The sequence below is a fragment of the Cucumis sativus genome, chromosome 6 (assembly GCF_000004075.3).
Source record: "Cucumis sativus cultivar 9930 chromosome 6, Cucumber_9930_V3, whole genome shotgun sequence".
In the NCBI taxonomy this organism is placed as follows: domain Eukaryota; kingdom Viridiplantae; phylum Streptophyta; class Magnoliopsida; order Cucurbitales; family Cucurbitaceae; genus Cucumis; species Cucumis sativus.
Genome location: NC_026660.2, coordinates 25,132,807 through 25,156,251, shown reverse-complemented (window position 1 = coordinate 25,156,251; position 23,445 = coordinate 25,132,807). Strand labels below are relative to the sequence as shown.

General features: G+C 33.3%; 4 protein-coding genes across 10 annotated transcripts in view; 3 read left to right on the top strand and 1 right to left on the bottom strand.

The window, feature by feature from the left end:
* The first annotated feature begins 2,406 nt into the window (after positions 1-2,406).
* On the top strand, positions 2,407-3,997 carry LOC105436024. The gene is given in 5 exon segments (XM_031887043.1): positions 2,407-2,450; positions 3,030-3,256; positions 3,259-3,360; positions 3,363-3,464; positions 3,467-3,997. Coding segments are annotated over 5 exon segments (669 nt in total). The 3' UTR covers positions 3,661-3,997.
* Positions 3,998-5,078: 1,081 nt separating this feature from the next.
* LOC101222166 (hypothetical protein) lies at positions 5,079-6,911 on the bottom strand. Of its 2 annotated transcripts, none has more exons than XM_011659518.2 (2): positions 6,727-6,911; positions 5,079-6,465 (listed from the first exon to the last, which is right to left on the bottom strand). In XM_011659518.2, the coding sequence occupies exon 2, from the start codon at positions 6,432-6,434 to the stop codon at positions 5,253-5,255; it is 1,182 nt and encodes a 393-aa protein (XP_011657820.1). In that variant the 5' UTR covers positions 6,435-6,465; positions 6,727-6,911; the 3' UTR covers positions 5,079-5,252. The 2 variants fall into 2 exon arrangements, with proteins under 2 accessions (XP_011657820.1, XP_011657818.1); XM_011659516.2 differs by having other exon boundaries at positions 5,079-6,469; positions 6,727-6,910.
* A 3,907-nt stretch (positions 6,912-10,818) lies between these two features.
* LOC101222403 (mitochondrial pyruvate carrier 1) lies at positions 10,819-13,309 on the top strand. The gene is made up of 5 exons (XM_004141894.3): positions 10,819-11,024; positions 12,200-12,302; positions 12,416-12,470; positions 12,556-12,691; positions 13,084-13,309. The coding sequence occupies exons 2-5, from the start codon at positions 12,210-12,212 to the stop codon at positions 13,121-13,123; spliced, it is 324 nt and encodes a 107-aa protein (XP_004141942.1). The 5' UTR covers positions 10,819-11,024; positions 12,200-12,209; the 3' UTR covers positions 13,124-13,309.
* Positions 13,310-14,491: 1,182 nt separating this feature from the next.
* The window catches only part of LOC101222087, a 39,123-nt gene continuing 30,169 nt past the window's right edge, over positions 14,492-23,445 (top strand). For 3 of the 6 annotated variants that reach the window (XR_004217466.1, XR_004217465.1, XM_031887361.1), the window contains exons 1-4: positions 14,494-15,050; positions 15,164-15,248; positions 15,956-18,156; positions 19,890-20,004. Coding sequence is in view for 3 of the 6 variants with exons in the window: in XM_031887361.1 (XP_031743221.1) it covers positions 14,767-15,050; positions 15,164-15,248; positions 15,956-18,156; positions 19,890-20,004 (2,685 nt within the window). In the remaining 3 variants the exon portion in view is untranslated. Of the gene's footprint in view, positions 15,051-15,163; positions 15,249-15,955; positions 18,157-19,889; positions 20,005-23,445 lie in introns of all 6 variants that reach the window. The other 3 variants (XR_004217467.1, XM_031887362.1, XM_011659515.2) reach the window with 2 other exon arrangements.

Below are 23,445 nucleotides of genomic sequence, written 5' to 3'. Positions count from 1 at the left end.
ATATAACAAATATGAAAATATGTCAACTTTGAATATGGTTTAACCAATTATGATAGAATAAAAAAGTTAAATGATTTGTTTAAATTTAATGGCAAATAAATAGAGTCCATCCGTTTATATAATATAACAATCAAACAACAAAATTAAGAAAAGCAAAAACTAGAAAGACTAAACACAAAGCTTTTGAAAGTACGAAAACTCAAAATAAATGGAAAAGAAAAGCAAAAAGAAAAAATAAAAAAGAGGTAGAAAGGTTAAAAATTATAAATGAAAATAATACAATAAAATTTAAAATATAGAAAAATGGGTTTTGGGAGCATCGGGTTTTGGGTTGGTGAAGTAAAGAGGAAAAAGAGGGTGGGGGTTGGGCCCAGTTGGTCCAACAGTGCTTTTGTCTTTTACGCTGAGTTGTTCATATCAGTATACCAACAGTGACCAATTCTGCCCCTTTACCCCCTCCATTTTTCCCCACCACCTTTTCTTTCCTTTCCTCCATTTCTCCCTCCCTCCCTCCCTCCCTCCCTCACTTTTCTTTTCTTTTCTTCCTTTTTTCTTTCCTAATCATTATTATCACCACAGTTTGCACTGATATTTTTAAAGCATCTAACATGATAATTGTAGTTACACTCTTAATTTTTTAGTTTGAGAGTCTAGTTTTAACGTTTTTTTATAATAAATTTAGGTGTGATTTTTTCAATTTTGGGTGTTGTTGTTATTATTATTTTGGTGGCTTGGTTTCTCTCTCCACGGGTATGTTGTGATGGTTTTAAATTTAGACCACGAAAGGGAAATGTGATAATATTTTTTCAATTTATAGTAAATTCACACAACTTTAAGATGGATTATATTACATGATTGGGACCTCTTTCTTTTCCCATAGATTAGGTTAGTGCCAAACTTTAAAAGTTAAAACACATTTGAAATGGAGTATACAACAAATCAATAATGCTTGTATTCTTTTATATGAACAAGCCTACCTAAAGATTTTTTAAATAGGTTATCATTAGCTATGGCATATATTTTCATTTGAATAAAACATTAATCCTATTTGTACTTTAAAAAAACATGAATTAACCATTGGATTTATATATAGCACTTAAAAAGCTATGTTTATTGTGTTAATTTCAAAAATATAACTAATATAACAAAAATAGATATCAAACCAAGCATAAAAGTTTAGGTGGTTGGTCGTCATTGGCATTCAAATATTCCATGAACTAGAAAATTAAAACCTATTCAAAGTAATATTTAAATTCAATGCCAAAACAAGGTATAATTGAACTTACAATTCCAAAAGAGTTTAATATTGACACAAGGAATGCATAGTGTTCACCAATTAACAAATCTAAAGTATTTAACTGGTTATACTTGCTCATTTTTTTTTTTTTCTAAAATAACTTGTGAATTTGTTACTAATCAAACTTATATATAAAAACAACAGATTGTTGTTTAGAATAATTTTTCTTTATCTTGACTTATTTTATTCTTATAGATTTTATTTATGAAATATTAAATTACACGTGTATAATGTTCATACTTGTATTGGTGTATCTAAACATCAACAAATTAAAACTCTTTCTACATTTATTTATGAATTATTTATTTATTTTATTAGAATTTAGGGATTTTTTAAATATGATTAAATGAACTAAAACATTTACAAATATAATAAAAATATCTCTAATGGATGTGAATAGAGTATTATAGTACTGTCATATAGATGTTGATGAACATAGACAAACATGATTTTCACGTACAAGTTTTTACCCATATTTCTAATTTAAATTCAAGTCGTCGTTTCTTTCTCTGCAGTATCATATCTAATGTTTAAGTTTTTTTGCAGGAGTGTTTGCAATAGCAACAAAAATTTATAATAATATGACTATGTATTAGTGTATTTTTTAAATTGCAAAATTAACAAATTTAATAGTAGATAAAAGTGCTATAAGCAGTTTTTTTTCTTTTTAATTTCGCTATCATCTAACGTGATTTTACTTCTTTCTAACTATGGAAAGACTTCATTAGCTAATTCAAAACCGTTGTGCTTTACCAAAAGGTCGCAATCTTCTTCGCAGTTATATCAATATGTGGATTGTAAAAGTATCTATAGGTTATTTTGATTTCAATTACAATAATTTGTATCGAGGGATAGAGAAGATAGTTATAAATTAGAAGGAAAAACTTCCATTAGCTTAACGGGGACCTAACATTGAGCCATTGGGGCCACTCCACGGAAGGTAAATTAGCCGTCAATGCTCTTTAATGGGATTAAGTTGAAAATTTTATTCAATCCAATACCAACCAAACTCGATCTAAAATATAAAACTTTCAACCGAACTCAATAAAAAAACAAAACTAACCAACTTTAAGAATCATGGTTGGACAACTATTCGGTGATGTGTGATAATGGAACTCACCAATGCTCTGCAGTTTCCTGGAACTGAGTCTCGGTAAAGCTTTCTATGTTTGTTCGCAACACTAATAGTTCCTAAATAGCTGTATGACTTTGTAGTTGGAGAAAGTGGGAATAGAACAGAGAAAACAAGATAGTTATAATCAAGTGTGGAAACTGCATATTGAGTTGGACATTCTGGTGGAGGAAATTCTTTTTATTGAGTGGTTATTTGATCTTAAAACCCTGTGTTTAAAATCTGCCACAGAAGGCGATGAACTAAAAAATACACACATGCCCACTCATTCTCTCCCCCCTGATTCTACGTTCTTTTATGAAACTTCATTTAGTGATTGATGGGTGAATATTTATGTGAAAACTACTTGTTATACTTTTTAGTTTTATTTAATGGTGAAAACTCAAATGCGACACACACCATGGTTTATCGAGGCTAATCTTTTTTTTTTTCTTCCCTTTTTTTGTCTGTTAAATCCAGTGCCAGTGATCCTGGAGTTGTTAAGTTGATATGAAATCCAGAGTTATGGATTGTTTCATGCTCTGCTATTTACTATCTTCTAGGCAAGCATTTGTTTCCATTTTGGTGAACCAACCTCTAGGAGGTTGGCAAAAGTTGAAGGTCGCCCACTTGTTCAACACTAAGTGTGAAACAGGTTGAAGAGGAGGCGGGAGATGGGACATTAGCACATGCCAATGACTCTACTGAAGTTCTCCGGAGATGGGGTTGTACTGACAACGATATTGCAGAAATCTTTGCACATGGGCCTTCTTGGCCCAGGAGTGACATAAACCAACTGCAAAATAATCTCCACTTGCTGCAAGGCCTAGGGATCACATCTCCCGACCTTGGTTCCTCGAGTGTCCGATCAACAACTTCCACGATCGGATTGAGTTTTTCTTGAAAATGTTTGAATCTAAAGAAGTTCTTGTTAAAGCCATTTTAAGAGACCCCTCAAACCTGTAATTTCCCAGTATGAAGAAATGGGTCTAAGTAAAAAGGATTTGGTTCGCACGCTTCTATTTTACCCCACATTCATTTCAAGAACTTCATTTAATGAGAGAAGATGGATTTCATACAAAAAACAGGGCTCTCACAGGGTGGCAAGTTGTTCAAATACGTCGTTTCAATCATTTGTATCTCACGACTTGAAACAATTCATCAACAAGTAGCCAATTTGAAGAAGTTTGGTTTCACAGAAGATGAGACATTTTCGGCGATCTCCCCTTACCTTGACTCTATCAGTCGATAAAACAAAATGTCTAAAGTTCTAATGGTGGCCAGACAGTTTCAAGTAAGGATCTCAAAATGGAAGGGGATTGCAGAATGACATGGCTTTCAGGAATCAAAAGGCCTAACTTCAATGAAAAATGTAAAATATTTCCTATTGATGTATGAAACTTCCACTATCTATACTTCAAAATTTTGTTTTGTACTAACCAATATGATGATCGTCATAATATCATACTTTCTTTTATTCCTAGTCGATACATCAAGATGGTGTCACCAGTTTATTTAACATGTACTGCATTCTTTGGAGTGTACTATCTAGTTTATTTTTTTGAGTATCTGGCTTCTGGTCTAAAACTGCATTATACCTTTATGCATCAAAAAAGATTATTCTGCCGTGTGAAATTGCCATCAAAATAAAGACTTGAGGCATTTGAAGTTTCGTGCATTATGCCAAAGCATAACTAATTCCTTGAGGAAAAAATACGAACATTCAGAGAATGAAACTTGTAGCAAACTAAGCCCTTTATTTAAAAGCATTTCCAGAACATGATGGCTTGACAATATTTATGTTTTATATTTTATTGATATTTACTTTTGTGTAATTACTATTGATACAAACGTTGTATTGCTAAATTGGAAAATCAAATAATCTAAATCCTCAAAATCTATTGAATTTCTTAGTTATTTAAAGGGTAAATCTGAATAACTAAAATAAGATCTAAAAGCTGAAAATATTTACAAATAGATCATGATACAAGTAGTAATCTAGTGATATCCATTAGCTCTATTTTATAAGTATTTTTATTCATTTTTGTTATATTTAAAAGTAGCTATTTTTTAAATTTCAATAAATTGCTGTCATCCTTACATATCATAGACGTGCATTCTAACCACGAAGGTCAAATGGAATGATAGGCAATCAATTATGAAAAAGGAATATACATCGACAAAATTACGGACTAATTCGAAGTCAATGGTTTCAAGGCTTTTATGATTTGAAGGAAAAAAGAGCAAATATTGCTAACAAAATTACATATAAGAATAAGAAAAAGAACTATAAATTCGCACAAATTACTTCCAAAATAACAAAAAATGACAAAAATTCACGAGAAATGCAATTTTACTATATGGATGGAGATGATTTCGTTTCGGGGAATATCAGAAGGTATCTGTGATGTAAAATCTAAATGGAAATGGAGGAATTTGAGGATTGAAGATGAAGTTTAGTTCACTGTGTAGAATATAATATTCGTGGGTTCTTTCTTTTAGTTCTTATCTGTATTTTAGTATTACGAATTAGATTTGGATGTGTATGCTTAATTTCTTATTAGTTGGGGATGGGAGATGGAAATCATTTTGTTCACTTAATTTCCTATTCACCAATTATTCGAAGAAAATAATAACTTGGTCGTAGAACAAAAGTTGAGAGAACCACCAGAAAACAAAAAACTCAACAATGGTTAATCGAATTGTTTTTCCTATTTTACTCTCTAGGAAAAAAAGCCGTTTACAAAAACAATCTCCAAATATTCTTCAACGATGCTATATAGTTGCGCTCAAATAAACAATAAAAAACATGGTGTAACACTACATTCAATTTTTTCTCACGACTTACATTACGCTCCTGTTTCTCAAATTTTCTGCTGCATTGGCGAGAAAACAGCAGAGCTTTGATTCCATGGCTAGAGAATTAACCAATTCCCCCATGATTTTCAGCTCCTCGTGAAAATCTGGATGCAACACCAATGATGAAAAGTTCACGTCCAACACTAGTCCAAGATATCTGACAACATCATCAAGTTTGGGAACCCAATCACAAGCCTTCAAACCCAACACAACCGATGCTTTTGGACAAGAAACTGCCTGAGGGAATCTCTCATATTTCTTTAACCATTTCCTCAGGTACTGAATCAAATGAACCATCTCTTCACGATTCAACTTACTGAGTGCAGACGCAAGAATTACTTCATCAAGATTGGGAGATGCCAATAGATAATGCAAACACAACTCCTGGGTTGAGAACCCATCATGTGCTACCATGAGCTGAATTGCAGCCTCCTTTGCCAGACTAGACTTCTTGCCTTTGAGATTTTTATCGCTAGCATTCTCAATGGCTAGCAATGCTTGGTCCTCCCATTCCTTCCTCACATTAGACATACTGGCATAAGCCTCTTTGGAGGGGCAAAGAAAGTACTTCAGAATGCAGTGTAAATCAGCAGGACCAAAATCTGATGCTTGCTTGATACAGAGACATAGTAGATCTGACCTCTTCTTAGCGACAAGTTTCAAAATCAAATTTGAATAAGATGCATGTTTAACAAGCTTATTAACAACAAAAGTCTCCACCAATTCCCAGTCCTCAAAAGCAATACATGTATCCAAAACCAAGCCTCCAACGTCTTTGCTCATCAGGAACCCAAGTTTCTCAATCAAAACCTTAGTGTAACAATTGTCTGATGAACTAACACTAACTACAATTCCGACCCTTTCCTTCATTTTTACAAGAAAAGCATTTAAAAGGTTTATAAACTCAGGCTTTGAGAAGTGTCGGTTTTTGAGCTTCTGCTTGAGATTTTCGTGGAATTTTTTCCCCAAATCAATCACCTTGCAGTCGTTTTCAGAAACTTTCCATCCAATGATGGGATTGATAAGAGAAATAGGATCTGGTTCAACAACTTTGGATTTCAAATTGGTTATAATTTCGTCTGGATTGAGGAGAATGGGGTAGTCAGACTGGAAATCAAGGGAATCCGAGCAGGCCGAGGCTTGCTTGATGATTTCAAGTAAAGTCATGGCAAAATTTCAGAGCAAAACAAGTTGTAATCTATCTGCAATACAAGAAAAAATTAATAAAAAAAAATTATGAACCCAATATTCTCTTTAGCAAACCAGATGCTTCTTTTTTTCATTTTCCTTCTACAGTACACACCAATTTGAAAATAATTTCTTAATAATGAAAGTGAATTTGATGCATTGAAAGAAGAATTCCAACAGCAATCCAAAAGATTTCTTTACTTCATAAACATGGTTTAGAACGAAGTAACAAATAAATGGAGAAAAACATAAGGAAAATATAAATAAGCACCTGGAGGAGTAGGCTAAGAACTTAAGGGTGAGATCGTGAGAAGAGATGGAGACTGTGAGAAGGAGAACTGAAAACTATGTATGTGAGATGGAGACGGCGACTGTTAACTTGAGGAGGCGGAGACGGCATAAATAGTGAGGTGGGAGAAAGGAGGGAGGAGATCGCGATTAGGTTTTTATAACTTTTTAGGCTAAACTATATATACAGAAAAATAAAAAATAAATAAATATGTTAAATGTCTTTAAACTTGAAAATACTCCAAACTTTTGAAAATTTACGTAAATCTATTGAACTTTAGAAAAATTAAAAATATGTATATTCAATATAATTTTTACACCAAATTTGTCCATAACTAAAATCAAAACCAAGCTTTTAAGTTACGTTAACCTCACAAATTTACGGGATAAAAATTTATTCTTATATTATGAAAATTCAAGTGCAGCAAATTTGTGTTTAAACGGTGTGTTATAAAAAGTTTACATAAAAATGTGGTTGGTTATTAAGACACGCTAAACTGTTAAGTTACAATTTTATTAAAACATTTAAATCCTAAAATACTTACGTGCTTCTATTATTCTTTTTATTTTTAACAAATTTAATATTGCAATTTTATTTAGGAAAATTTTCTTAAATTATAGATTTTATAAAATGTTTACCACCTATAACAAATTCTATCATCAATAGTCATTGATATGCAACAGTGATAGAAAACTATCAGTCATAAAATCTAAAATTTTACTATAACTTGTAAATTTTTTATTTTATTTTGTTATTTTTAAAAATGTCTCTTTTACTTATGTATATTTACAAAATTAAGAAGTATGAGGATATTAATGGTCACTGTAGGTTTTTTTTTTTAAAAAAGTTTTAAGAGTATTTTTAAAATTTTAAAAATTTAAGAGTATTTTTAAAAGTCCCGTGGGTTGATACTTTTTTTTATTTGCTAATTACTGTTTTACTACATTTTACATAATAAATTTTATTTTAGAATTTTGTAGAATTTCATCATTTAAACTTTTGGTTGGTGAGAAAATTGGCCTAACAACGAAATTTTTTCTTATTTTTTTAAGATTAAAAGTATTTATGATTTTTTAAAATACACGTTCACACGAGATTTTGAATAAATGTAATTCGTAGAATTGAACTTTAATATGTTGACGAATATTGTTAATACGATCTTTAATATTTACTTATTTGATGTGTTTAGCATGCTGTAGTTGTAAGTTTCAGTCTAATCAAAGAGGGACAAATGTCTTATTTACAGAGAAATTTCATGGATTTATATTTGGGTTTGGGCTCATTTGTTTATTGAACTTGAATTTGAGTCTATTGGTTTGTGGGGCTTGGGCTTTAACCTATTTGCTTCTTGGACTTAGCTCATATGATTTTTTGTATTTGAGCTTAAGCCGATTTATTTATTAGACCGAAACAGGGTTGGATTGAGTAAACTAAATTATCAAAATTCAATAAAAATATAATTACCACAATATTTGCTCTGATCATGCGGCTGAATTTTATGCCAAAATTGTACGTTCGATCAACAGCAATAGCTTAATGGGTTAAGGGTATTAAATACTCCATTTAAAATTTAAAGGCTAACATTTTAAAATGTGTTAATGTATTGCTTTTAAAATTACAACATAAAATCTGCATGACATTTTTTTAAATGACATTATGAAAAGAAGATAAAATTTGAAATATAGGAAAAAATTGACACTATTTATAAAATATGGAGAAAAAACCTAGACAATATATAGAGAGTTTGATAAATTTGAGGGTGTGGATAGTTGGGTTCAATCAAAATAATAACTTTTTTAAAATAGTAAGGTCCAAAATAAATAAATTAAAAACAATTATCTAAAATATAGAGACCAAAATAGAAAAAAGAAAAATTGTAATGAAGTAAACTTATGGGTATGGGTTGGATCATTAGAGTTTAGACCTGTAGAGTTCTTTCTCCCATGCTTATTTCCTTGCATATATATGTTTGTCCTAAGTTAAGATTGATGCCCAAGCGAGCTTGAACTGAAGCATTTGTGTGTGTGTGTGTTTTTTTAGTGTTGGTGTTGAATCGGTGAGTTCATTACGCCCATTGTGGGGTTTGGATTATCTAACACCGGAAAAAATTAAGTATCTCAAATATCTAGAAATCATGGAATCTAATCAGCAAACTTGGGTTCAACAATATTCTCGGAACCCATCAACAAGTTTCAACCTCAAACCACACAAAAGCTACTAAAAAATGCAGATCGAGCCTTCGTGAAATTAATAACTTGGCCAAGTTGCGCACATGGAAACCTTTATTCAAGTCTAGGCTACAAGGAGGCTTGACACATAAATCAATATCTGGAAACTTTAGAGACTCGGAGATTATGAAGGTTGGGTACGAAATATATGCGGATGGTCCAACCAGGATTTTACGTATTTGTGTGAAATCTGATCATTGCACAAAGGAGATTCGGTGATTTCATCATCTGAAAATTTTAAACCAGATTTTCTAATATCACAGTTCACTTTACTTGAATGTTGGAGGCCTGCCTTCTTCTCTCCCTAATCTATCCCTTCTCAAGTGTCCATCTACAAAGTTCAAATATCATATACCTCAAATTTGGTTAAGTTGGGTGGTACTGTTCTTTGATTTTATAGAATATTATCTAATTTGGTTTATTGATTGTTTTTTTGTCCTATTTAGACTGTACTTTGAATTTTGAACTTGGAAGTTCTCTCTCTCTGTATAACTATTGTTCTTTAATGTTTCTGTTTGGAAAAAGGAAACATTCTTTATATGCTATATGTATAAAAGGAGCCATGGAAGAACATTTGTCTTGTCCCATTTCTTTTGACCTATACTATTCCACCACCTCATTAATCTCTAAGCATCTCTACTCTTCCAAAAAAAAAGATTTTTATGAAGTTTTGGCAGTATATTTGAAAGAAAACTTCATATATCTGATTCAGAAGAAGGAATTGATTACATCAGTAAAGGGTTTCAAACCAATCAATTAAATTTTTTTACATTTAGCTAAGTATAAGCAGAAAGATTGAAAAAAGTAATGTCATCTACTATATCTAGCTTCTAAAGTAGGCAAATTTCTAATTGTAAATGAGGTGGTGGAAGAATATAGATTAAAAGAAAGAGTTAGATTTTGAAAATAGACATTGAAGAAGTATTTGATTGTAAGGATTGAAAGGGATTGAGTTTTTGTACAATTGTGTCCTTGAAAAAAAAGCATTTGATTGTGCAGATCAGGACACACAGTTTTATAAAACTGATTCTTTTAGTACACTCGTGGGTAGAGTGATTTAAGCGTGATTAATATCTCTCAAATAATCACATGCATAAAAAAGAAAGATTGGTTAGCTGGAATAGTAACATAACACAGGAAGCACAATTTGAATTCAAACCCAAAATATTGAAAAACAGTTAATAAAATTACAATCCAATGCTTTACTTTAAAACCAAACTATGCAATTCAAACTTTAGTTAAATCATATTAAGAATACAGAACACATGAATTTATCTGTCTATATACAAACTTGATCTGTAACAATATGCCAGAAATGTTATTAGTTTGTTTTTGGAAGTAACATTAATAAAGATTGTAGAAAAAGTTGAGAGAACCAGAAAACAAAAGGCTCAACAATGGTAACCGAGTTGTGTTTAAGAAAAAACAGATAAAAATTGAGACTGTTACCGCCTTCTCAATGAATCATCCATCATGTGCTACCATGAGTTGAATTGCAGCCTCCTTCCAAAATTTGGGCTGAGAAGAGTAATAACAAAATTTAAACAATAAAAAAAAACAAGTTTTAAAATTGTAAAGATGGTCAGTCAAATTTTATAATTAGAAAATATTAATTAAGAAAAGATGAAAATATCCATGAAATTCAAAATACTAATTAGCAAAAGACAAAAGTAATCATGAATCTCAAAATTGAACTGAAATCAAGATATTTGATTTACATCCTACAATTCTTAAATATACAATCCGAATAACCGAACCAACTCATATATGGTTGTTGAGTTGGATGGAATCTATTTTCTTGACGAGGGTTGTTTGGGTTAATTTTACAATTGAGTATCTAAACGGTGTTTCAACCTAACTAACCCAACCCAAGCAAAAAAAATTGGTACAAAAGGAAGAGAGAGAAAAAGAAAAAGAAAAATAGCCTGCTATCGTTCTTCATCTTCTGCTTTTGGGTGGTTTCAAAGTCAAAATTCTCTAGCGGTTCTCCATTATCTCTTGGCCAGATCTCCATCGAATTGCTGACTGTCCTCCGACGTTCGTCTTCTCCAGGTATGGTGGACTATGGAGATATAATCTGTTCTTTGTAATGTGAAATTATGGATTCAGTTTTGTACTCTGAAACTGGGTAAGGAAAGGATTTTCACCTGATTGTAAAATGCCATCTTCTTGAATGATTCATTTTTTATTTGGTTTTGGAAGTGTTTTTTAGGTCTTTCACTTCCCTCCTTTTAGGTATTTCCAGGTACTTAATTTTTTGTTTTTTTTTTGTTTTTTTTGGGGGGGGGGGGGGGGGGGGGGACTGATTTTTCTCTAGGGATACGTTTTGCTGCGGGGAAACTGGATTCTGGGTCTATCTTAGTTCTCCTTTTGATTCTGTGGAAGGTGTGGGAAATTTTGGTGAATTTTGTTTTTGCTGTAAAATTAAACTTCAACGAAGATCAAGAATAGCTCCGTCGTAATCAAACCCCCCAACCTGGTGCGCTTCTGTTTGTAGAAATGCCACAGTCGAATAACAGTTATATAGATACTGAAAAAAGAAAATAGTGGATATACATAAACTTCCCCGAGTAAGATATTCTCAATTTCTCACAAATCTAATTATCTTCCTTCGATATTTCTGTCCAAAATTAGGCCACAAACGGACAGATTCACCAAAAGCAAACATCAATACGTATAAAAATACAATTAGATTATATATAATTTTGTGGATAGATGAAAAAGACATACTTGAAAGACTTTTAGTATAAAAATAGAGTAACCTGGAGAAAGAAATAAGTGGAAGAATTTTCTGAATATATTCATGTAAGAAAAAATATGGAGGAATTTATATGATTTTTATTGCTTGTAAGAATAAAAATCTTCAAATTCATATGTTACTTGATTGAGTTTCCTTTCACTTGCCACGTTTCTAAAGCTTTCAAACAAGTGTATCTCATGCAATATTTTGTTGCTCTGCATTATTAAAAAAGAGTTATAGCCAACAGTTTTCATGTATTGATAGGCTTTTGACCGAAATGGTTGATAATGGGAGTTCAAATGATGTATCATTTACATATTCGGTTAAAGATTTTAGAGGCAGAAATGTGTTGGATGGTGAATTATTCCTTGGTTGGTCATAATCGTAAATGTGTTTCTCTATCCATTGTTTTTGTCTCACCATAACATGATGTTTCATGAATTTTGAATTCTATGGTCTATTAATCTGTTCTTATTTATTTTTGTAGAAATCAGAGAATGGCTTCATTCCGAGCATTCTTGAACAGCCCTGTTGGTCCAAAAACTACTCATTTTTGGGGACCTGTTGCCAACTGGGGATTCGTGGCTGCTGTATGTTTGACTTCAATTTAAGTATCTGTCTTACCATGCTTTCTATGTTGCTTATCATTTAATTGTTTTTCTTAGTTCTCAATTGTCTTGATCATGTTGGTGGACTCAAACAGGGGTTAGCAGACATGAACAAGCCACCAGAAATGATTTCTGGCAACATGACAGCAGGTTGAGTGTATCTATGTTGAAACTCATTTATCTAGCTTGTCTTTTAGTTTGGTCTAAGTGGGAACATCTGCCCTTGTCACTGCAGCAATGTGCGTCTATTCAGCACTGTTCATGAGATTTGCGTGGATGGTACAACCCCGCAATTACCTACTTCTTGCTTGTCATGCCTCAAATGAGACTGTACAGTTGTATCAATTCTCACGTTGGGCAAAGGCTCAAGGGTAAATAACGAACTAATCAACTTCATTCAATTTTATTCTTGATAACCCCACTGACGTCTCCCTAGCTGGGAAGGTCTTTGGCCAAAATAAGTTATCATATGGCATTGGTTGTTGGCAAAACAGTATCTGGCTGTTGTTTTGTATCATGTTTTTGGACGAGAATTTATCAAAACATTTGTTTTTTGTCACACTGAAGATTCGTTTTTTTAACACTATCAAGACTATTTAGTATTTTTTTTAACCAAGACTTCAGTATTAGCATGTGCATTAACATGTTACGTCCCAGCTTAACTGTGTGAGTATGTCCACGTTAATTGTGGCTGTGCAGTTGTTTCGTTTCTTTTGGCAAAGCAATAAGCCTTTTTTTTTTGACATAAGTTACATTCCAATAGGTACTTGTCAGAGAAGAAAGACGAAGCTGGATCTCAGTAGCTTGATGCTGTATTCCCACATCCTGTTGTCTTTATGACATTATTTTCTACGGGTTGTAATTTGACTCATTGATAATTGTTGTGTATGTTATTTGAAAATATGTCAGAGGAAACTACTTCAGTAACACCAGAATGGAATTGGGAATTTTTCTCCCAAGAAGCAATAAAAATATTTCATATTTGCCAATTCTGAGGAAACAAATACAAGATTGTAGTATATGAGTTGCCTTATAATCCTAGCTAATACTAATTAGCCGACATACAATGCATCTGGGGGATGTCAGATATTAAGGTTTAATCAGTGAATTTGTTCTTATATGGTATAGTTGAAGTTTGTTAAGTGATGATCACAAGGTTCTGCAAATAAGTGGCTGGTAGTAAGTCGTTGCAGCGATCTCGAATGTAAAGGAACCTTCAATGCCCTAAACTCTCTTTATAATTTTGGGGGTGTTTGTGTTCCAGGTTCAGAAATAAGCTTGTTCTGTTCTTTTGCTCTTGTGATAAAGGTTGGTTGGACTACTAAATAATTATTTATTTTGGTTATCATTTCAATTTTGTTTTTGTTTTTTGAAAATTAAGCCTTTTTATTCATATATATATATTTCTCACAATGTTATGCACAATTAACATTTTTTAATGTACACAAGGTCTTAGGCAAATTTGAAAAACAAAAATGTTTTAAGAGTTATTTTTTCAATTTTATAAATTTGTGTTGGTTTTGAAAACACTAAAATATAGAAACCAATAAATGAACGAAGGTTTGGTCACTTGAAGGTGTTTAAGGTACTCAGATGGGCTTTACTGGAGTTAATAAATTGTAGTGCAAACTAAAGAATAAAGAATAATAGAAGGCATAAGTGTGGTTTCTGTAAAAGTGGTTTTAAGTCATTACTTAACTATATGAGCAAAGGGTGTCTCTTTTTCCCTTCACTTCTTTTATTTACTTTTTTTTTATGCTATGCTTCCTCTTTTAAAAAGTAAATAAGTAAATAAAGGAATATGCTGTTCTCATCTCACATCTCAACGATCACAACTTAATCATGTTTGCAGAGATAGTTAGAAAATGAAAATGAAAATGAAATACATTGTCTAGTTTTTATTTTACCTTATAGATACATTTTATTTTTGTAGTAATTTTGTTGTTTGAAAGAATGATGCTAGCATCCACGTTACATGCCATTGTTATTTAAAATAGTAAATGTTAAAAAGGCACATATACAGTTGATTAAATCTTAAAATTTTGTAAGGCAAGCAAAGGCAACCGTATGGGCTATTGCCTCTCCATGTCACACGTTGCCTTTCCATTTCTTGTTTTGAAAAACAGTTTGTTTGCATATATCTGAAATTGGATAAAAACTGGATGGCGGTGGACACGTGTGCAAAGCGACGGGAGATGACAATCACGCGAGACTCGTCTGGAGTCCTCTATATCTGTCGACTTAAAACGTCCCTCCGACAATACCCGCCGTTGCATTTACCAAATAGCAACTTCACGTCTTCTTCCACAAGTTCACTCTTCCTAACATTCCTGTACTCCAAATCCTCTCTTTACGATTTCAAGTTCGCTGTCTGGGAAAGGAATCACTCTTATATGGAACAATTACGATTATTGAACATCGTCATGCTGTTCCAGCGGTACTAGCTATGGGGTTACACAATTTTCTTCTGCGGAGGCTGGTGTCTCTGCTGCATCCATGGCTGCCAGAGGACTCGGACCTTCAGCTGAATTTGGGGTTTACTCGTTCCACCATCGATGCCCACGATCTCCATTTGAACGTTTCGTCTTTCAATGAGCTAATTGAGGAGACCGCGGCAAGCATGTCCTTCAAAGAGGTGGTTGTTGAACACTTGAGCGTTGTGGTCACTTACTGGCCCTTTCCAGCCTTCGATATCAAACTACATGGTGTCCGTGTGACGCTATCTATCAGGTTAGTCAATTGCTACCGTGGTTTTTGTGATCGTTTGAATTGTAAGTGTTGTTAAAACTTATATCTATGGTTTCTAGTAAGTGTGGATGGTTACTTGGTTGGGAATTTAACAGGGAGGTGATTTCGAGAGGAAAACGGGATTCAGATAACGCATTTTCTGAAATCCTGAAGAAGAATCTATCCGCTATTGATCCGGAGGTGATGTCTTTTTCTTTTTTCCATTTCCTGACAAATTTAGACATTGAATTGTGCCGGGGATTGCGTTTTATGTAGTGTGGATACTAACTGACATCTTTTAGCTCCTCAAGCACGTGAATTGTGAAGTGTATTATTTGCTTCACATTTCTTGGTTGCTTATCTGTTACGAATTCTGTTAGACTTAAGAAGTTCAAATTTTATGTCATTGAATTTTTATCAATTTGGCAACAACTCTAGAAGGTATGGACAGGTGAGTTGCCCGGTTGAGTTGTTCAAAGTGTTCAATATTTACAAACTGAATTTATAGGCCTCTTAATATCAAATATATTTTCACTTTTATCTTATTGGGATCAAGGGATATTATGACTACTCTGAATTCGTTTTCAATTCCCTTGTTTCTGAAAAATGATTTAAAAAACAGTTATCCAGGTAAGAAAAAGCTGAAGCTATCCTTTTAATGTAATCTTCACAAATTCAATATTTTAAGGTTATGAAAACATGAATCGAGGTTTTCAGAAATCGTCATCTTAAATTTCAAATATTTTACTCTTTGATTACTTTTGTTGAACAAAAATGTTGTTTACCACTTAAGCCTAGTGCCTTATTCGGTTTCTCTTCTCAAAGAAAAAAGAAGAGAAGAAAAGAAAAGAAAAAAGCCCAGTGCCTCATTCTAACTACCCGCTCTGTGGTTATTGAATGGATTTCAGGGTGTCACTTTGCATGATATTATGAAGAGTTTTCTGCACCCTCCACCAAGATACCGGTTGAAAACAGCTTCTACAAATCTACTACTCAAACGTGGTTGCGTACAGATGTCTAATATTGACTTTGTACTGGAGTTCCCAAGCTTTAACTATGTTTTTTACTGTTCCTTGAGCATAAAGTGTCTAAGTGCCAAAATTGAAAATCGAAACCATGGATGCCTTCATGAGCTTATACATGCGATCTTTAAACCATTATCACATGGCTGCCTTGCCATCACTGGCAATGATCTTGAGATTGTGTTGAAGTGGGAAACTCAGATTAGTAGAATCTTGAATTTAAAAGTTATATTCAGTCGCTGCAAAATGTATGATCTTCAGCTTGTTGATGTGAATCTTAGAATTCCAGAATTAAGTCTTTCAATTACTCCAGTTATGGTTTCCATATATTCAGTAATAAATGGAATGTCATCTAAAGAATACAAATTTTCTAGAAATGGCAGAGAACTTTGGAAACTAGCTGCTCAAAGAATTAGCCACATTACTTCATCGCCAAGAATGTCATGGCATCGTCTTGTCACTGTTGTGATGCTGTGGGTACAGTATGTCAATGCCTATGAACTTTTACTACTATTAACTGGATATCCTATGGCCAATTTGATGAAAAAATTCACTTATAAGATTTCTTCGGATAGAAAACTCTTCACTTCCTTCAAGAAACATTTGATGATAATTCTGGATATTGAGAAGAAGTTACCAATTGGATCCATCGCACAGGGAAGAAAAATAGCACGATATAGAGCCATCAGGAATATTGAAGACAAAAAGGAAGTATCTAGCATCGTCCAGTTAAAATTCTTTTATCAGGTCTTTTCATTGCTTTCATGCATTTGGAAAATGTTATGCGGTATATTTTGTTTCATAGAGAGATGCATAGTTAAAACCTTGACTCAACCACATAAACTGGATGGATGTGTCAAAATTGTACGTCGAGATTCAAATTCACAGTTTTGCTTTATGTTGAATACTGGAAAACTTTTAGTGTCTATTTATCCCCCAGATGACATTCAGCCCCCAACATTTGAAAACCTGAAATCAAGTTTTGGGATCCCGTCCTCCTTTTCTCTTTCTTTCTGTTTTTCCTTTGATTCACTCGTAGTCATGTACATGGTAGATCTTTGTGAACAGTCTCTACTCATGTCCTGCGATCAATTCAATGTTACTCCCTTACCTTCTGTGGAGGCGTCCAATGGTGGAGGCTGCTCTGTTGATCTCTTGGGGTCTCTAGAAGGGTGTGAGATGGAAAGAGCAAATAGTCTGAAATCTTTCATTCGTGGTGAACCTGCACAGAGCTTTTTTCCTTCTAATGGTCGTGAAATAGATACTGGTTGCAATCAATTCATAGTTAAATATTTGGAAGGCATGTGGTTGAGATGGAAATCTGTATGCAGGAATCTTGAAGAAGGTATGATTCCGTATTCAGATAATCCTTGGTTTCTTTGTGAAATTAGTAGCTCAATGACAAAATCAGTGCTTGAGAATTCAAGTACTTCAATATGGAAATGCAATTTAGCTTTGGGTAAGCTAAATTTTGCGTTGCAGTATTCATCTGTATTATCAGCAGCTTTGCTCCTTCAATTGGCTTCTTCGTGGACTGAGGATGAGCAAAGTCCTGAAGTTTCTTTGCATCCACCAACAGTTGCTGGAGATAATAGGGAAGCCTGTTTGAATAATAAGTATGAGAACTGTGCTAGTCAGATGATGACACCATTGCTTGAAAAGCTATCACTGAAAGACATTCAAGTTGCAATGCACATAGCTGGTTCCAAGATCAAAATGGCACTTGGAAAGGACTTCAGTGATGATGACGAAATTTCCAGTGAGATATCCCATAAGGGTGACTCACTCATTGAACTTGATGTGCATGCTGTTGAAATTGCTGTATGCCCAACTTCCAGCTCTGATTTCACATTTCTAATGGAGGACTCCTCTGAAGCAGATGACAAAGAACTGGTGTGTCTCTCTTTGAAAGGACATCATATTTCACCAATTGGTAGTGAAAAATATACATCTCAAGAGTTGGTTTCCCTTTGGTTCTACCTACAAGTCAAAGGGTTAAAAGCTTATTTCGGAAGTTTGGACGGGATACAAGAGAAAAACCAAATATTTATTTTTAATCCAATGCTGATCTTATCATCAATTGTCAGGTATAACTGTTTTCTTAATACTTTTCTCTATATAATTGTGGTGGTTCTCCGTCAATAATGAATAGGTATTTATAACAGGGCTTCTTAATGAAAAGTGCTTTCTTTCTCTTAAAAAAAATAATAACACAAAATATCTATTTGCTTTCTCCAATCTACGTTTTAAAAACTTGCACACATACACACACTTGCAAAGTTACCTTTTGAGTGTTTGTTTATGCTTGATTTATATTTCACGCACTCAGGCACGTATAATGGTTCAACCCAATTAAGATATGTCACCCCCCTTATATTTTGTGAGGATATAAAAGGATTCCCCCCTTTTATTGAGCATGATTTCCTGTTGATTCTGTTCTAGTCATCTGCTCATTACAATATAACATAATTATGCTTATCAGCAATGAAACTGATATGGAAACATTTCACACAATATTTTTAACAAAGAAACAAATATTTTATTCATTAATATAGGGGAGCAATATGAGAGGACATTTGATTTTCTTCAATGGTGGCCACTTTTAAACGTCTAGATCATAGAACCAAGGGGTCATCTGATAACTTTGCTGTTTTGGGTTTGCAGTTTTTAGAAAAAGCGTTTTTTGATAATTGTTTTTGTTTCTTGTTTCTCATTTTTATGGATCAATTTTGAAATTGTGTAGAAATTTTAGAAACAGCAAAAGCAAGTTTATGGTTTTTTCCTCACATAAATAAAATAATGATTTTATCATGTTTTACTCTTAAATGCATGATACATATCTACAAACTAATTTTCATAAAACAAGTAATAAGAAATGTTTAGTAAATTCGTTTCCATTTTTTTATTTTTCAAGAAAATAGAAAAAAACAAGAAACATTTATTGAATGCAATTCCATTTTTCTAAGACGAAACAAGAAATAAAAAAAAACAAGGAATGAAAATGCTACCGAATGGGATCAAGTGTCTTGCCCAAAATTTAGACATTCTTATATTTAATTTAGTGTAAGAAAGAAATTAAAATATTTTAAAATTATTTTAGAAACTATTGATTTACTTTGTTGGATAAGTGCTGTTTGAGAGAAGTCTAAGTTCTTTTTTTAAAGCAAGCATATTGAGGGATGGATTATTTTGATGCATCTCACATGTAGGTATCTTTTTTGTGTTTCCATTCAAGGTTTTTGAGGGATTTTTTTTTTCAAGATATCAAATTGAATTGGGGTGCATTTATTTGTCCTTAATCCTATTTTTGTGTCGTGTTTGGACTTTTTGGATGTATTCTCCTTTTGTCTTTGGTTTCTTCTGTCTTATATGTATCAATGTAAATTTTGTAGTCTGCTAGTTGTATTTATTCATTTATTCTCTTTTCTTCATTAATGAAAAATAGTTTCCTTTGCAATAAAAAAGATTATTGATTTACTACGTGTTGGGAATTTCTTACCATGGCTGGTAATTTGTAGAATTTGTGTCAGTTTGAGGATGGCTGGGATACTATGTGTTCACGTGAGTATAAATTGAATTACGTGATTTGTATTTAGATAGCAACCTTAGTATAAGCATGCAAACATATTGTAGACGTTTTTTTTAGAAGAATGCAATCAAGGCCTGGTGCATTCATCACACTATATACCATTGAAATGCAATGCAGTTGAAAGCATGGTTAACATTTCAATTTAATATGAAAGTTTCAAAGCAAATATTTTCGAGTTATATTATATTTTATTTACAAATGAAGTTTATTTCGAATGAAATATTCGTGCAGGAAATCTGTTCACTCATTTAGTGAGAATTTCAATGCCTTCTCAGTAGCTTTTGACTGTACAACCACAGGTTTCACTTCTTTATCATATATGGAGGATTTATATCTTCTCATTAAGGTAATTGTATCTCAGTAGTTTTTAAGTGATGAGCTACTACTTCATTTAGTTGACTGCATGGCGATCATGTAATTTTTGCTGAAACATCTATTGTCATAAACTGTATTGCCCAAAACAAAAGAACTGTATACTGGGCACCTGTGGGAGAGATGATTCATATCTGAGTTACAAATTCCTATGGGAGGAAACCTATTTGTGGAGAAGTAAAAGGATATAGTTGTTAGGAGTATAGACATTGAGGTCACACGTGAAAAACTTCTTGGTGTAGCATAAGAGATAAAAGGAGAGAAATCTCCAAGTACAAAATCAAAGTTTTTATTATGAACCAAAAGTTATGACTACAAGAAGACAAATTTTCTATTCATAGAGAATGATAAAACAAACTAATGCGAATCCTAGTTGATCAAAGAAACTAATCCTAATACTAATCAATCAAAGAATTAAATCAGCCAATCAATCGGTTTGCTTGTCTTGAAGTTCAAGATTATCGTTTCTCATTGTTGCTCCTCTTCTATGTTTTAAGAGTTTTCTCTCCAGATTTGTTTCTCTGGAGGCCTTGTATCTTTCATGCCTTTTCTTCGTTGTTTTGTTTGTTTCTATTCTTGTTTTCTAGCTCTTTGCTCTGTCATTTTATCAATGAAAAGTTATTTTTCCTTTAGAAAAAAAAGATACCCTAATTTACTATAATCCTACCATATCATTCTATCCCTCAAAAAAATAGAAAAAAAAAAGTCCCCAAGTTTTAAAAAGGTAATGAAGATTACAAAAGATAAAATAAAATAAAAATAAGTACCCTTGAGATCAAAATACGATAAAAAAAACGCAAAAGAAATTTATCTTCCTAGTTCCAAGCAGATTGAATATAGATAATAGTGTGGTTTGAGTTAAAAACTGTCCAGTCAAACAATGTTGAAAATGAGTTGAGTTAATTTGGTTAAAAGTTGGGGCTTAGTTGGTTAAGCCCCTACGAGAATATTCTGGAGAAGATTTTCTTCCTTAGTCCAAGTTCCGACACCCTTCTTGTATAGTTTCTTACCATTAAGTTTTTTCCTTATGTGTATACTTTTTCTTTTTTAAATTATGGGGTTGTATACACCAATTTAATCAATGATAATTAAGAATTGAGAATTGTTTTAATCTCATGAAGCAATATGGTATCATAGCCCATAGAGCCCAAATGGGTATTCAATCCAATAAAAATAAATTGAGATCAGATCAAGAATGGTGAACCCATGAGAGGTACCATCTTGAGATGGTATTTTGAGAATCCCACGTTGGAAAAACTAAAGATCTCATACCTCTTATAAGATGGATGAGCTACTTCTCTTATGGCCAACTGGTGTTGAGATAGAACCTTGTACTATTTAAAATGGTATGAGAGCTATAATCCTAAAACTTCTCTCACTGTAATTGTAACCTCGTGTCAGAGGTCCATAGAAAAGTCTTTTTTCAAAATCCTTGCGTTAGAGGATCTCAAAGTTCATGATGTTAGAAAATTTTCATCTCCATCAAAACAAAAAGAAAAAGAACCCAAATTGCCAAGCACTCGAGTATTCACAATAGTGGAGAAACAAAAAAAATTGCCATAAGTGAGTATTCTTTTGTTAGTCATATGACTAATTGTCACTAGGTATTTGAGTATTTATCTCTTAGAGTTCCTCAAGCTCAACATTGGAATTTTTTCTCCATAAGGAACATTGTTCATCATGGCTTAAGCCTTTGGGTCAATCAGTGATTTACGAAGGTTTGATCCACCTTTGTTTTTTGGTCATGTCACATTCATCTTTGTTTTCACATGAATATGTTCTATTTGTCTCTTCTTCTTCTTCTTTTCCTTCATTGTACATCTTTTCTTCTTCTTGTTAGTGCATGTGGTTTTCCCTTTTTAATTTGGCTTGCTTGAATTTCACCTTTGAGTTGCAATCATGATTTGTTGGATTTTTCTCGTGCAAATTATTAAGATGATATAATTAAATTTGCTTTCATCTATTTACGTAAGCTTTAGGGTCAATTGGTAATTTAAGGTATTATTAAAGCAAGTTGGTTAAGGAGGTTGATAGACCCCTATCATCCACCAATACAATAGACGAGGGAAGAAGGATTAGTGTAGGCACGTGTGAGTATTAGTATAGGTACATGTGAGTTAGTTAGGGGAATTAGTTAGGATATGCTTTATAAATAGGTTTGAATTATTGGAGGGAAGGGCAGTTAGTTTTTGGGAGATTTTTAGTCAGGAATCTGTGCACCTTTGAGAGAGAAGGTAACAGAGAGATATTGTAACCAAATTGAGATTTTCTCACTTCGTTTTTATTATTCTTCTTTGATATTGTATTCATCGTTGGTTTAATTATCAATAAAAGTTCCCTTCATAGAACACAATCTTAGTGTTCCATCATATTGGTATCAGAGCGGTTGATCCAAGGAAGAAACGCAAGTACGATGGTTCAGAAGGAAGAGAGATTGGAAGCATATGATAACGAGCTGATCGGCATAAAGAAGGAACTTAGCAAATTGCTGGCAATGGAGGAGAAATTGACGACGATCACGATGACACTGGAGAATTTGAGTGTATAGTCGGACAAAAATCAGCAGATGATGTTGATGTTTATGGAAATGATAGCGAAGGAGAGAACTGCCGTGGTAGATCGAAAGGCCGAACCAAGTATGCGCGAAACATCGTCGATGAAGGCCAAGGCAGGAGAAGGAACGTCCAACAAGGGAATTTGAGACGAAATGCCAAAAGGAAGAGCTGAAAGCGAGGATGGAAATATAGAACGTAATAAGATTAAAAAAATAGAGATGCCAGTATCCAACGGTGAAGATCCCAATTCTTGGTTATTTCGAGTCAATAGATTCTTCCAAATCTATAGATTGATTTATGTCGAGAAATTATTGGTGGCGTCTATCAGTTTTGAAGGTCCAGCCCTGAACTAGTACAAAGCACAGGAAGAGAGGGATAAATTCGTGGATTGGCTGAACTTGAAGGAACGGTTATTGGTGCGATTCCTATCAGTTCGCGAAGGATCTATATGCGGCCAATTTTTAAAAATTCGGCAAGAGATGACAGTGGAGGATTATTGAAACTTGTTCGATAAACTGATGGCCCCCTTATCGGACCTGCAAGATAGGGTGATTGAAGAGACCAACCAGATTAGCCCAGATGATGCAATTAGCTCAGTTGGCGGAGAATCGTGAGATCATCCGTGGGGAAGCCAACCTTAAAGGATATGCTGGAGGTAAATACTCACCTTCTTATTCTACAAGTACTAAATCTGGTGTGAGCCCCAATTCAATTGATAATAAGGGCAGTACTACTTTTCCCATGAGGATGATCACTTTGAGAGGAGTGGTTGGTGGGGAAGTTAAGAAGGAGGAACCTAATAAGAGGTTGTCTGATGCAGAGTTTCAATCTCGAAAGGAAAGGGGCTCTATTTTCGATGT